The sequence below is a fragment of the Juglans regia genome, chromosome 14 (genome assembly GCF_001411555.2).
Source record: "Juglans regia cultivar Chandler chromosome 14, Walnut 2.0, whole genome shotgun sequence".
NCBI classification, from domain to species: domain Eukaryota; kingdom Viridiplantae; phylum Streptophyta; class Magnoliopsida; order Fagales; family Juglandaceae; genus Juglans; species Juglans regia.
Window position 1 is genome coordinate 7,328,675 of NC_049914.1, and position 13,540 is coordinate 7,342,214.

At 37.4% G+C, this 13,540-nt stretch overlaps 3 protein-coding genes across 3 annotated transcripts; all 3 read right to left on the reverse strand.

The window, feature by feature from the left end:
• Positions 1 to 576: 576 nt before the first annotated feature.
• Positions 577 to 2,477, reverse strand: LOC109009006 (UDP-glycosyltransferase 71K1-like). Its single transcript, XM_018989325.2, has one exon. The coding sequence runs from the start codon at positions 2,178 to 2,180 to the stop codon at positions 795 to 797; it is 1,386 nt and encodes a 461-aa protein (XP_018844870.2). The 5' UTR covers positions 2,181 to 2,477; the 3' UTR covers positions 577 to 794.
• A 2,523-nt stretch (positions 2,478 to 5,000) lies between these two features.
• LOC109009005 (pleckstrin homology domain-containing protein 1) lies at positions 5,001 to 5,832 on the reverse strand. Its single transcript, XM_018989324.2, has one exon. It carries the CDS (start codon positions 5,709 to 5,711, stop codon positions 5,280 to 5,282), a length of 432 nt encoding a protein of 143 aa, XP_018844869.1. The 5' UTR covers positions 5,712 to 5,832; the 3' UTR covers positions 5,001 to 5,279.
• A 3,615-nt stretch (positions 5,833 to 9,447) lies between these two features.
• Positions 9,448 to 9,933, reverse strand: LOC109008996 (uncharacterized mitochondrial protein AtMg00810-like). Its single transcript, XM_018989317.2, has 2 exons — positions 9,798 to 9,933; positions 9,448 to 9,722 (listed from the first exon to the last, which is right to left on the reverse strand). The coding sequence occupies exons 1-2, from the start codon at positions 9,931 to 9,933 to the stop codon at positions 9,448 to 9,450; spliced, it is 411 nt and encodes a 136-aa protein (XP_018844862.2).
• Between the last annotated feature and the right edge of the window lie 3,607 nt (positions 9,934 to 13,540).

Below are 13,540 nucleotides of genomic sequence, written 5' to 3' on the forward strand. Positions count from 1 at the left end.
CAATTGTTTAATATATATATATATATATATATTATTTTATATTTGGTGAAAATAAAGTGAAGAAAAAGGTATGGATTTATGAATGGATACGTATGTATTACTATGAATAATAAAATAAAATATTAATATTAGATATAGTAATAGGATGTTAAAGTATAAAAATAATAATTTTTTTATATAAATTTTTGATTTATTCACTTTTTAAAAAATAATATTCAAGTGTTGTAAAAAATCTTCCTTTTTGAAAAAAATTTATATTTCAACAAGTTCACGAATATTGTAGTTCTTCTTCTTTATCTTCGACAACAATGAAAACTAACCCAAAATGCAACGCTCTATGGTCTATAAGAGCACCAGTAGTGAGATGGTTATAGATAAATTTTGGCCAAAATTTAATGACCACATGAAATTCAATAAATCTACAGTATTTTTAACCAACACCGAAGTTTAATATGTCGACTTCAATAAAAATTCAACAAAAATATATATCGACTTCTCCCATACAAGTGTTTTCACTATAAGGTGTAAAAATTTGCAGGTGAACATAATAAGAATCGAACAAGGTAAATATATTCCAGTGAAAACTGGAGAGTTTGTTATTTTAATAGAACAACTATTACAATTAAATTAAATAAATAAAAATATCAAAATTAATATTTTAATAGAATAATGATTGATTTAAAAAGTTTATTATATAATATTGTTAAAGAGTGGCTAGCTAAATTTATAAAAATAAGCAGATTTCTTAATTAAAATTTGGTGAAACTTTAGCTAGGCCACTTCTAGTGCTGTAATCACTGCTGCCTTACCATATGCTCGATGAGATGTCCAAAAGAGATGGAGGAAGATCCACCATCGATCACAGCCTTTCTTGCCTTCTCTCCAATCTCCTTCACCTTATTCCTAACCTCATTATCACCGTCCATTACGCGTCTTATACCTCTCTCAATCTCATCAGACATCACCAGATCAGCACCAATCCTATAGTCCAACCTCATCTCCACCGCTAATCCCAACTCCCTCACCATCCAAAATGCATTGAACTGCTGCTCTGCATATAAAGGCCATGTTACAATAGGCACGCCATGCCACAAGCTCTCCAGTATTGAGTTCCATCCGCAGTGAGATACAAACCCTCCTATTGCTTTGTGGGCTAGGATCTCCACCTGGGGAACCCAATCATAACATATCATCCCTTTTCCATTGATACGTTCCAAGAAACCTTTCGGCATGATGTCCTTTAAAGGGGCTGACCGTAATGCCCACAAGAACCGATGCCCACTTCTCTCCAGCCCAAGAGCTATCTCTTTCACTTGTGTTCTACCAAAGCTTCCCATGCTTCCAAAGCATAGAAACACGACGGATGATGGAGGATGATCATCAAGCCATTTCATGATGTTGTCACGATGAGCCTGATCCAAACCGGGGTCTGGCCCCTTGAGGTCGAGCACTGGTCCAACAGCGTACACAGGAGGGGTTTGGCCATCGGAAAACGAGTCTAGAGCACGTTGCTCCATCTCTGTGAACGTATTTACTATGATTCCCTTGGTTTCTCTGAACTTTTTAGCAAGCTTAATGAAAGTGCTGTAGCCATCCCTGTTGAACACAGATGAGGGCAGAACACCTGGAGGTACCGCATTGACAAAGCCAGGGATTGACAATTCAGGATCCGAGTCAGTAAACTCGGTGCTGATTTGGTTATGGCGAGTTGGGAGGTGGAGCATAAAACCAAGAAATCCTGCATTGAAGGTTAAGAACAAGTAAGAAGGGAGCCCGAGCTCCGTGCCCACATCTATCATGGACAGGCAGAAAAAATCAAGAACCAACGCCGCAACTCGAGCCGAATCCGAGTTTGAGCTGGAAGATATAATCTTTCTGACAGTATCCTTGATTTTGGGTACGTGATTTTCTACGAAGGCATAAATAAATTTTTCAGGCGAGTTTAATAGCTCTGATGGAGGTGGGTCTACTCGGGGGAGATATACGAGTTGGATTCGAGGCTGAGAATCAGCGATTGATCTGGTGTATAATTCTGCAAGGGGAGTGGAGGGGGACTTCATGTAAACGATCGTGATCAAAATTCGATCATCACGATCAATCAGGCGGTTTGCGAATTCGAGGGTCGACACCAGGTGACTGACTCCAGGTGCTGGGATGAAGATGAGTTGTTCTTGCCTCATCTTTGCTCGTTGACCTTTCTTGCTCCTCGTACCAACTCCCCAGGAGGCTGTCTGGTTGAGACTATTTCCTTACCCTCAAATTGGCTGTGTTCCAATTTCCCGGAACTTTGATGCGATATTTCCGCTCATCCAGAGAAAAAAGTTCACCATGAGATGCGAATAAGCTGTGGTTTTTTTAGACAGGAGACAACAAAGCACACCGGCCTTCAACGCATTCCAAATTATGTGATGAAAGGAGTAGTGGGGGTCGGAGAAAAGAAAGCAGACTTGCTTCGCATGCCAAATTAATTAATTAATACATTCGAAATGGTTGGAGCTATTACTACTTTTTTATTTCTATTTTATGTGAAGCTTCTAAAATATGGTTGTACACTTGTACTTAATAAACAGAAGCTGAAAATGGTATCTTCCACCCTCTACCACATATTTCCTCCTAATTCCTACACCTCCTTCCTCGCGTTACAACCAACATCCATAATTCCATTACACATCTCGATGCTCTGTGGATCTCCGGCATCATATGACCACCACCATCCCTATGATCCAATCCCATCTCTGTTGCTATTACCAATTCCCTCAGTCTCAAGCGCATTGAGTGGTTGTTTTCCGCATATATAGTTGTTACCATGAGTAGATTATATATACCACAAGCTCGTGGAGTTGTGGGGTTCCCACTCAGTGAGATCACCGGTGCTCCAAATCCTTCAACACTCGTACCATTCCCCTTTGATTCATCCCAAGAATCCTTCTTACAATATGTCCTCCTGATTGTTGTGATCACTGTGCAATGGCTCATTTTTTGTGGTCACATGGATACTGCGGTCCATGCCTACTCTGCTCAATCGCAAGCACCACCGGGCACCAGGGAAGAAGGCTAATCATCAAGCCATTTCATGAAGTTTTCACTCTGCCAAGTCCAGAATGGGGTGAAGCTGAATCTTAAGGTCAATAATTGATCCAACCGTGTAGAGGGGAGGGTTTTGGCCATAAAAAAATGTGTACCACCATAAGAATTCAAATAATTAAACATATTCACTACGATCCCCTTGGTTGGGCAAACTCAAGAAAAAGGCATAACAATATCCTTATCAAACACAGTGAATACCAAGTGATGTAAGGCTTCCAATGCCTCGAGTCTGTCTTCTTGTGTTCACGATATTCTGTCTCCCAAGACCAGAACAATCAAAGGGTGCTCTGCTAGAAAGGAGCCACAAAAGGAAGCAGTCAATGCGAACCACTTGCTTGCCAACTTATATTTATTACTCTCTTTTTTTTAACAATTTGACTAAAAGTTTACCATTTTCTCCAATGATGATGATCCCCCCACAGCTTCTGCATATCCATGCAGTCACTGGTCTTTCTTTCTATCAATTACACAGTGAAGCTTGCTCTACATATCATGGGGCAATTATGGAAGTGAAAGCTAGTTGGACCTGGCTTAGGAAATCCTGTGTCTCAACTAGATACAACTTCCAAAACTTGAAAGAACCAAGCGGTAATTGAGAACGTGGATAAGAACAAGAACGCCATCCTGATCAACAGTTAGAGAAAACTGTTGTGCAAGTATTGGTCAACAGTTAGCAAAGAGCAGTGTGCAAACCAAGATTCACTGGTGTAAAATGGGCTCAGAAACTAGAAAGACATTAGATACAACCATTTGCATGATGGAAACCTAATTGGAACATCAGCCGGGCTAGTGAACATGCAGACTATAGGCTTTGATCTGCAAGGAATTCACCCTCTGAGTCGAAGTCAAACCCGGTTAAGTTTTTCTAAGCCAACCACCTCCAGCTGTTTTCCAATGTAGACAACATTGTTTTCTCTAGCACACACCTAAAACTACTAATTCAGAGTGATGTAAAAAATGTGTTCAGTATCACATATAAATACGGGGAAAACAAATGGATCGCACAGTATGAAATTAAATCAAGAAAAAAAGAAACAGCCGAGTGTATGCTTTTCACAACAGGAGCAACAAGAGTTTAGTGGTCACTGTCGAAAATGAATGATGCTGCAAACTGAGAGAATAGGTGAGACAGCAAGAACTGTTGTACAGAACCAAATTACCAGATAAAATGAGCCACGAGATATGATTCACAACTAAGGTTGTTCGACTTTCATAGAAAATGAGTGGATATGAAAGCGTGCACATAAGGGCAGGATTTAGTTCTCCATCTACAAACATGATCATCTGACATGACAAACTAATATTTGTTACAAGCTCAAGAGAAAGGAAAGAGTTCGACTCACAAACCCACCATTATCATGTAATAAACACAAAGTGTGGCACAAAAATTTGAAAATCATGTCCGGAATCACATAATACTTAGATTATTAGAATTAGATGACCCCTAAACACATCCTTATACCAGATTTCTTTTAGCTTTAGAATATGGAGATTCAGCTCCAATAAATTTATCTAGCCTCAAGCGAAGTCAATGACATCGGAGCATTCAATCTTTACTCCTTGGAGTATAGTTTGATCTCACTGGAAGAGCTAAATTGCTAATACTGGGTATCTCCCCAAGCAAAAGTAACTTGAAACGAAGGGAGATGATCTAATGAACATGAGCATGCAGAAATTCACAAAGGCCGATCTTTGAATCCTCTATCCAAGCACTTACAAATTCAGCAAAACGAACCTGCAAAGCTCTTCCTCCTATGGTCAATTAAGCCATCAATTACAAAGAACAGAATCTCGAAATCCAATTCATTACAAGAAATAGATCTTTCGGTTTTTCAAGGAAAAAATAGTAAGTCACTATTTCGCAATGATCTCCATTCAAATTCAAGGGATAATCATAAATCAGCCCCAATTACTAAAATTCTTGAATTGCAATTATTATGCACTAAACATGAAAATTTTTACGAATTTGAACCCACAAAACAACGCAATTAACAAATAACACCTCGATCTGATGATAATTAGAAAACTAGAGGGAGATCCTCAAAATCAATAGCTTTTTACTGTATCGAAGTACACCGTCTCACAAACAAGAAAGCATCTTTAACAGATTATACACAAATTGACAACCAAACGAAACTGCACCTCTCAGTGTACAAACAAGAGAGAAAAACCCATTTCCAAGCGAATCGAGATCAGCGTCTGCTAACGTAATCGACGATCTCGGAATCGGTAACAGATCGCGAGTGCTGCACGATGGAACGACCGATCGAGTTGATCCACTCCTCCTTCTCCTTCTCGGAGTCGGCGACGAAGTACATGGTGTCCTGGTTGGAGGAAAGCTCGAATGCGCAGGGCTTGTGGAGGACGTCCTCGGCGCCCTTGACAGTGAGGCAAGTGCCTACGGGGACAACGCCACGCGGGGTGGAGAATCGGGTGATGTGGGAGTCCTTGAACCAAAGGAGCTTGCCCTGTTTGAGGACGAACCAGCGGCGGCGCCAGGTCTTGATGTACTCGCCTTGCTTGGTAAGCCAGCCGGCGCGCTCGGGGTTAGACCAGAACTCGACGCCGCTGTAGTCCTCCGGACTAGGGTCTTGTCCCGTCGCTGCTCGCCAGAGATTCTCCATTTTCTTCTGTGTCTTCTGCACCTCAACGAAACTAATAAATTCTCAAGAGTTATCGGTTTGGTTTGGAATTGTCAACTGAATTTGTTGGGAAGGGGCTTGGCCTTTGGCCAGCTTCCGTTTTGTGTCCTAAATCCCAATAATAAACAGTCAGTTGCACTGTCATGCTACGACGTCGTTTACGTCATATTTCTCATTTTTTCATCGTTGTAACTTGTAACTTGTAGAGAGTTTTTCTTTCACTTTTATGTGCTTTTTACGTCTCTCTAACTCTAAATTCTAAAACACATCAAATCAGATCACTTGTAAGGCTGCTAGCAAAAAATGCAAAGGTGGAAGAATTAATAAATGAGAAAAATCACAGCTGGAATGAAGACCTAATACAAGACATTTTTAACATAGAAGAAGCAATTTAGATATGCAGTATCCCATTGAGCAAGAGAGGAGGGGTAGACAAAGCTGTTTGGGGGTATACAAAAGATGGGAGATACACAATGAGAAGTGCTTATTATGAAAAAAAAAAGGAAAAAATGTAGCTATGGGGGAAAGCTTAAACTGGCAGATTACAAAACAAATGTGGAACTTGAATGTGCCAAGGAAAGTAAAACATTTCATGTGGAAAGTTTTGCAATCAGTCTTGCCGACAAAATTGAATCTGTGGAAAAGGAATGTGGTGGAAGATGCAACTTGTCCTATTTGTAAAAAGGAGGAGGAATCAATTCAACATGTTTTGTGGACCTGTCCAACAGCCAGTGATGTATTGGCTGAGAGATCTAGTGACTTGCATAAATGGTGCTGTGAAGAAGTAGACTTTATTCAACTCTGGCAGAGACTAATGAAGACATTGGAAAAAGAGAAGTTGAAGAGAGTAGTAGTAATACTGGCAGGCATTTGGTTTAGAAGAAATAAATTTGTTTTTAATGAAAAGTTTGATGGTCCAAGTCGGGTAATGAAACAAGTTGAATTGATGATGGAAATGCTTCATAAAGCAAAAGAAAAACAAGGTGATCATAGAAGAGACATGAGAATAAGCAGGATAAATACAAAGTGGTTGCCACCTAATGATTATTTCATGAAAATTAACTATGACGCCTCTGTTAAAGAAGATGGAAATTGGGATGGCAGCCAGAAATCATGTAGGAGAAATTCTTTTTTCATGTTGTGTTGTAAGGAAATTTGTGGGGGGAAATTGAAGTTACTGAAATGCTAATTTTATGGAAGGCAATGGAGACAGTTGCAGAACTAAATTTGCAATGAGTTGTCTTTGAAGGGGATGCACAGACAATAGCAAAAGCAGTGAACAGTAAATATGTTTATCATGAGTGGATAGATCAACAAGTTTTGGATATTAAAGAGGTTCTATCACATAGGCCATATTGGTCTGTACAATCCTTCTTCAGAGAAGGTAATAATGTAACACATATGTTGGCAAAGAGAGCTATGCAGAGAGGTGAGGAATCATTTTGAATGGAAGAAATTCCTAGTGAGTTTGTATCTATAGTAGAAATGGAGAAACCTTGTAATGGGCTATGCTCTGTTATTTCTTAATGAAATGTGATCTAGTGATGTTGTTTCAAAAAAAAAAAAAACTCTAAATTCTAAAATATAGATAATATTTTTTTAAAAAAATCTGAATCCCACATAAACCCCTTTTGATTTCTTGTGTCCAATTCTTGTCACGGCGCCACTCCAATCATAAAGCAAATTTCGAGAACTTTTCTATAAGGCCTTTTATCAGGTGAGCGTTAGGGTCTTGACTAGGATATGTGTTACGAAATATAGTAGAAATAAGAGAATACATGGTATTATATATATATATGTATATATATGAAAAATTTTACCCATTATTCTCACACTATATATCACACATAATTTTTTATTTTTTTAATTTTTTCTTTTATCAAATATGTAGTGTATTAATGATAAATATAATAATTCAATTAATTTAAGAAGAACAAAATCAAAAAAATAAAAAATAAATATAGTGTATGATATACAAAAATGATGAATAACAAAGCGATGTATATATAGCAAGAAAACATTAAATGAAAGTAAAAGTTTAAAAAAAAAAAGAAAAAAAGAAGGAGATAAGTTGGAAAAATTGGTACTATTGATGCAGTTCTTCAATTGCGGAGACCCAACACTATAGTTGGATAACTCTCTCGTTTGAATGTTGAGATAATACGAAAAATCGGTAAATAGTAATAAAATAATTTGTAAATAATAGCGAAATAATTTGAATTAAGTTATTTTATGAAATTTTAGAGAATAAGAGAGAAAGTTAAATAAAAAATTATAAAGTCAAAATATTATTAGTATATAATTTTTTTAATATTATTTTTATTTTGAAATTTGAAAAAATTTAATTATTTTTTATGTTTTGTTTGAAAATTAAAAAAAAAAATTGTAATGATTATGTAAAGAGTAAATGAAAAAGCTGAATATTTAAAATTAAAAAATATTTATATTTAAGTGATGTTTGTATGTTGAGATGAGACAGATTTTTCTCAACATCTAGACTAGCCTGAGCAGTGGTACTTTGTGAGGGTAGTGTTTGAAGTTTTCGTCCATAACTAGTTTAAGAAAATTGACTTAAAATAAGTAAGGCAATAGTTTATATGGTTTGACATTAAAAATTATATTAAGAGGTCTTGAATATCAAATCTATTGCCTAAGAGTTTGGTGGCCTAATATATACGGTTAGGTTCTCCAAATGAAAAACCTGAGTTCAAAATTTCCACTCCCATTGTATAAAAAAAAAATAATATCAAATCTACTATAAATATAGTCGAATAAGCTCACATTCTTCTTTAAGATTTGATCAGTTACAATGGCTTGAAATATTGGAGAGATCGAAGATGACCTCCCCCGCCCGCTCCACTTCTTTCCCAAGTAAAAAAGCCCCCATTCTCTTGGTCATAGCTCTACCACAATGATCCTAACGGTTACAAATTAAAAAATTAGAAACAAATAAAACTGAAAGAGCCTGAATCCCACCAAAAATCAAGGGAAAAAAAAAGTCATGAAAGGGATGAAATATCTCGAGCCCAAATGCACCAGGTCCAATCCACCACAAGAGGCATCAGGGTGCAATAAAAAGAGAGAGTAAAGGAAGTGGAGAGACTACGACCGATGAAAGAAGATAAAGTTGTCAGAAGGGAGTGACGAAAATGAGAGAAAAATAGAGAAAATGTAAAAGAATACAAGATAGAAAGTGTTTGAATAAATTATGTATTGATTCAATATTGAGCTTGCAGTTTACAACAGTATATATAAAAACAATTGTAACGGATTTCCTAAATATTTGCAACACGTCTATACAGCTATACAATTATCTTTAAATATCAGCAAGAATCTCGTGGGGATAATTGTTGTGTTATCTTTGGTTACATGCAGGTATAGCAGACTTGATTTCCTAGTCTTCAGTAGGATCTTTATTGGAATGATTCTTTTGATCTTTAGAAGTGATTTCAGATGAAATCACTTGATCTTCTACACGCCCCCTCAATCTGAAGGGGAGATCACGAATATTCAGATTGTTCTTGACATCTGCAAATTTCTTTGGTGATAGGGGCTTTGTGAGTGAATCTGTGAGCTGGTCACGGCTTGAAATGACCTGAACTTTCAATTGTTTCTGATTAACTTGATCTCAAACAAAGTGGAAGTCAATCTCTATGTGTTTTGTTTTGGCATGGAATACCGGATTTGATGTAAGATATGTAGCACCAATGTTGTCGCGCTAAAGAGTAGGTGGTTGCTGAAGTGAAATTCCCAGTTCATGTAAAATTGATTTTATCCACATTAGCTCAGCTGCCATGTTTGCTAAAGTTTTGTATTCAGCCTCAGTGCTGCTACGTGTCACTATTGGTTGTTGCTTATAGCTCCATGAGATCAAATTTGGTCCTTGAAAAATGCAATGAGCTCCTACTGATCTTCTGTCATCGCGGTCTATTGCCCAGTCCGAGTCAGAGAAAGCTTGAAGATCAAGATTTGTAGCTTTTGAGATTAGCCGGCCTGTTCAAACAGTATATTTGAGATAGCGAAGTACAACTTGATAGTGTGTTTCAAGAGAATTATGCATAAACTTACTAACTTTGTGGACTGCAAAGGCGAGGTCAGGCCTTGTAAAAGCAAGATATTGCATACTTCCAACCATGTTTTTGTAAATAGTTGCATCAGCATATGGTTTGCCATCTGAGGCAGTAAGAGTGCAAGTTGAAGCCATCGGACTAGAGCATGGGTTGCTTGATCCATGTTGCTCTTTTTGAGCAAATCAACTATGTATTTCCTTTGTGTGAGATAAATACTTTCTTGGCATCTGAGAGTTTCAACACCAAGAAAGTAATTAAGCGGCCCCAATTATTTGACAACAAAGTCTATATTCAAGCTTTGAATGACTCGGTTGATGACGAGTGAACTCAATCAAGTTATTAATATATCATCGACATAAGTTAAAACATAAACAGTAGTAGTTTTTGTTTAAAAATGAACAATGATGTATCAGCTTTGCTTTCATGAAAATGTAATGATTTGAGCTTGTCTGAGAGTTTAGAAAACCAAGCTCTTGGAGCTTGCCATAATCCATACAATGATTTATGCAACTTACAGACATTGTTTGGAAATTGAGGATGAATAAAACCTTATGGTTGTGTCATGAAGACTTCCTCGTGTAGATTACCGTGCAAAAATGCATTTTGCACATCAATTTGTTGTTAGGCCAGTCCTGAGTGACCGCAATTGAAAGAACCAATCTAATTGTAGCATGCTTGATAACTGGACTAAAGGTTTCTGAAAAATCAATACCTTCTTGTTGGTGAAAACCTTTGGTGACTAGTCGAGCTTTGTGATGCTCTATAGTCCCATCAGCTTTCTTTTTGATTCGGTAAACCCACCAACAACACACAATATTTGCATTTGGTGATTTTGGAACCAAGGACCAAGTTCCATTTTGAAGCAATGCATTGAATTATTTGTTCATGGCTTCTCTCCAATAATTTGATTTGGATGCTTTAGTAAAGCAGGTTGGTTTTGTGGCTGTGAAGCTTTTGGCCAGCAATGCTCAAGGTAGAGGATGTCAACTATAGTCATCTAAAGTGCTTGCGAGGTTTGTGAATATTGTTCTTGGATCTTGTTTTCATCGGATGGTGATTGGAGATAGCAGGCACATCGGATGGGGAAGATGTTCTATTTTATGGCAGATCCGAGACCAAGTCAGTATGGTGTAGTGGAGCCGTGACATCCTAAATGGTGATTGCTTCAGCTGGACCTGTAGGAAGAGACAAACAAGGTCATAAACATTTCTAATAGGACAATGGTTAGATTGCAAATCACTAGAATTGAGAGAATGTGAGATATTGATGTTATGAGGCATTGGAACAGAATGATGTTAAGAGAGTGGAGAAACGTTTTCTTTTGTGTAAGGGAAGAGATTCTCATAAAAAATTACATGCCTTGAGACATAGATTTTACCAATAGATAAATCAAGACATCTGTAACCTTGATGACCAAGACTATAGTCAGTGAAGAGACATGTTTTGGATAGAATGTTCAGCTTGTTTGAATTATAAGAGTGTAGATTAGGCCAACATGCGCAACTAAAAACACGCATAAAGGAAAATTTTGGCATGCGATTATAAAGAATTTCAAATAGAGATTTTTTTATTTAAAACGGGTGTTGGTAGCCTATTTATGATGAAGGTTGCGGTTTGGAAAGCTTCTTCCCAGTAAAGCATGGGTAAATATGAGTGTGCTAACATGTTGAGGCCAACCTCAACAATATGATGGTGTTTGCGTTCGACGGAACCATTTTGCTGATGAGTGTAAGGGCATGCTAGTCTATGAGTTATTTCAATTTATTAAAAATAATTGTGGAGATGTTGAAACTCACCTCCCCATTCAAATTGGACAAATTTAATTTTGCGTTCAAAGTGTTTTTCAACATACGCTTGAAATTTAAAAAAATATAAATTCAACATCGGATTTGAGTTTCATTGGAAATAACCACACAAACTTGGAATGATTATCAAGAAAGCTAACATAATATTTAGCACCATTAGTAGAAACAATGGATGCTGGTCCCCATACATCAGTAAAAATTAAACCAAGAGGATAAGAAGAAACATTAGAAAAATGATATAAATGGTAAGTCATGACTTTTTGCCATTTGACATTCGGGGCAAACTGAGTGCTTTTTATTGGACTCGACTGGAACTTTGATGAATGAGAGGACTTTATTAACAACTGGTGTGGATGCATGTCCAAGACGACGATTCCAATCACAATGAGAAACACGAACGGTAGAGAAAGCTTGCAGACGATGAGATTGAGATGTGAATTGGTAGAGTCCATTAATGAGATGGCCTTGATGATGGACCTTTCCCGAGTAATTCTTTACAATAAAGAATTTGTCACGAAACTCAAAATAGACATGATTATCAATACAAAACTTTTGGACAAATAACAAGTTCTTATGAATTTCAGGAACTAGAAGCAATTGATTAAGAACAAAAGTAGAATTGGACGTAGAAATTTTAGAGGAACCAGTTTTTGAGATTTGCAAACCTTGGCCATTGCCTACTTGAACCTGATTTGTACCTTGATAGTCATTATTCCAAAGGTTCAGATTGTTGAGATTATTAGTGACGTGATGCCTGACACCAATGTCAGCATGCCATTCAGTGTCCCAAGTGCCAGTAGCAAAAATGGCTTGTTTATTTTCTAGTTTTGGATCTCGGTAAGACAGATCAAACTGAAAATAGCATTTCCGAGTTGAGTGTCCTGGTTTATTACAAACCTGACGTATTACTGAATTGTGATCAATATTACATGTGGTATTGTTGTAACCAGCACGATTTGAATGACCCTGTCCCCTAGAGCTGCCTCTGCCACGATTTTGGGATGGATTGTATTGTCGTTGGGCAACGTTGACAGGGGTAGGTTGAGCGGGAGATGACATCTGGTGGCGAGAAAGTTTGGCTTTCGTGGTGAGCAAAAGTGAGTAAATTTCCTCCATTGTGACTTTGTCAGTGCGAGCCAAGATTGAGGCAACAAAGATGTCATATTCATGGCCTAATCTTGCAAGAACATAAGTGATGACATCTTCACAACTCATAGGTTATCCTACAACAGCTAATTCATCAGTGAGTTTCTTAATAAAGAGAAAATATTTTGTGGCAAACTTGCTGCCTTTTGTTGTTGTTGCTAGTTGGGTTCAGATCTGCACAGTTCGTGCATGAGATCAGGATGAAAAGTTTTCATCCAAAGCATGCCACACAGCAGACGAAGTAGTGTGATTTACTACTTGAGCAAGCACTCCTTCAGTTAGAGACGACATGAGGGTACTAAGGATAATATTATCTTGGCGCAGCCAATAAGAATAGATAGGATTGGGTGTTTCGGACATGACACGAGTTTCTGGATGGGAAACGGAGACAAATTTAGGAGGAGGTTTGGGAATGGTACCATGAAGATATCCAAAGATGTATTGAACAAGAAAATATGACACCATTTGTGCCTTCCAAAGAATGTAATTATCAAGGCTAAGTTTGACAATTACTATATTGAATATAGTAAGAACAGTGGGAGATTGAGAGCATTGAATATTAACGGTGGTAAAGGAATCAGAAGAAAAGGAAGACATGACTTGTAGACGTTGGTCTTTTGACGACTAATCTGATACCATGTAAAGGAATACAAGATAGAAAGTGTTTGAATGAATTCTGTATTGATTCAATATTGAGCTTGCAGTTTACAATAGTATATATAAAAACAATTGTAACAGATTTCCTAAATATTTGCAACATGTCTATACAGCTATACAATTATCTTTAAAT

What these genes read in the sequence shown, in the direction of transcription:
- LOC109009006 (XM_018989325.2), bottom strand. Translation starts at nt 2,180, where the DNA reads ATGAGGCAAGAACAACTCATCTTCATCCCAGCACCTGGAGTCAGTCAC.
- LOC109009005 (XM_018989324.2), bottom strand. Translation starts at nt 5,711, where the DNA reads ATGGAGAATCTCTGGCGAGCAGCGACGGGACAAGACCCTAGTCCGGAG.
- LOC109008996 (XM_018989317.2), bottom strand. Translation starts at nt 9,933, where the DNA reads ATGGCTTCAACTTGCACTCTTACTGCCTCAGATGGCAAACCATATGCT. An exon ending in CTTTGCAGTCCACAAAGTTA is followed by an intron (nt 9,723 to 9,797) that starts GTAAGTTTATGC and finishes CTGTTTGAACAG; the next exon opens with GCCGGCTAATCTCAAAAGCT.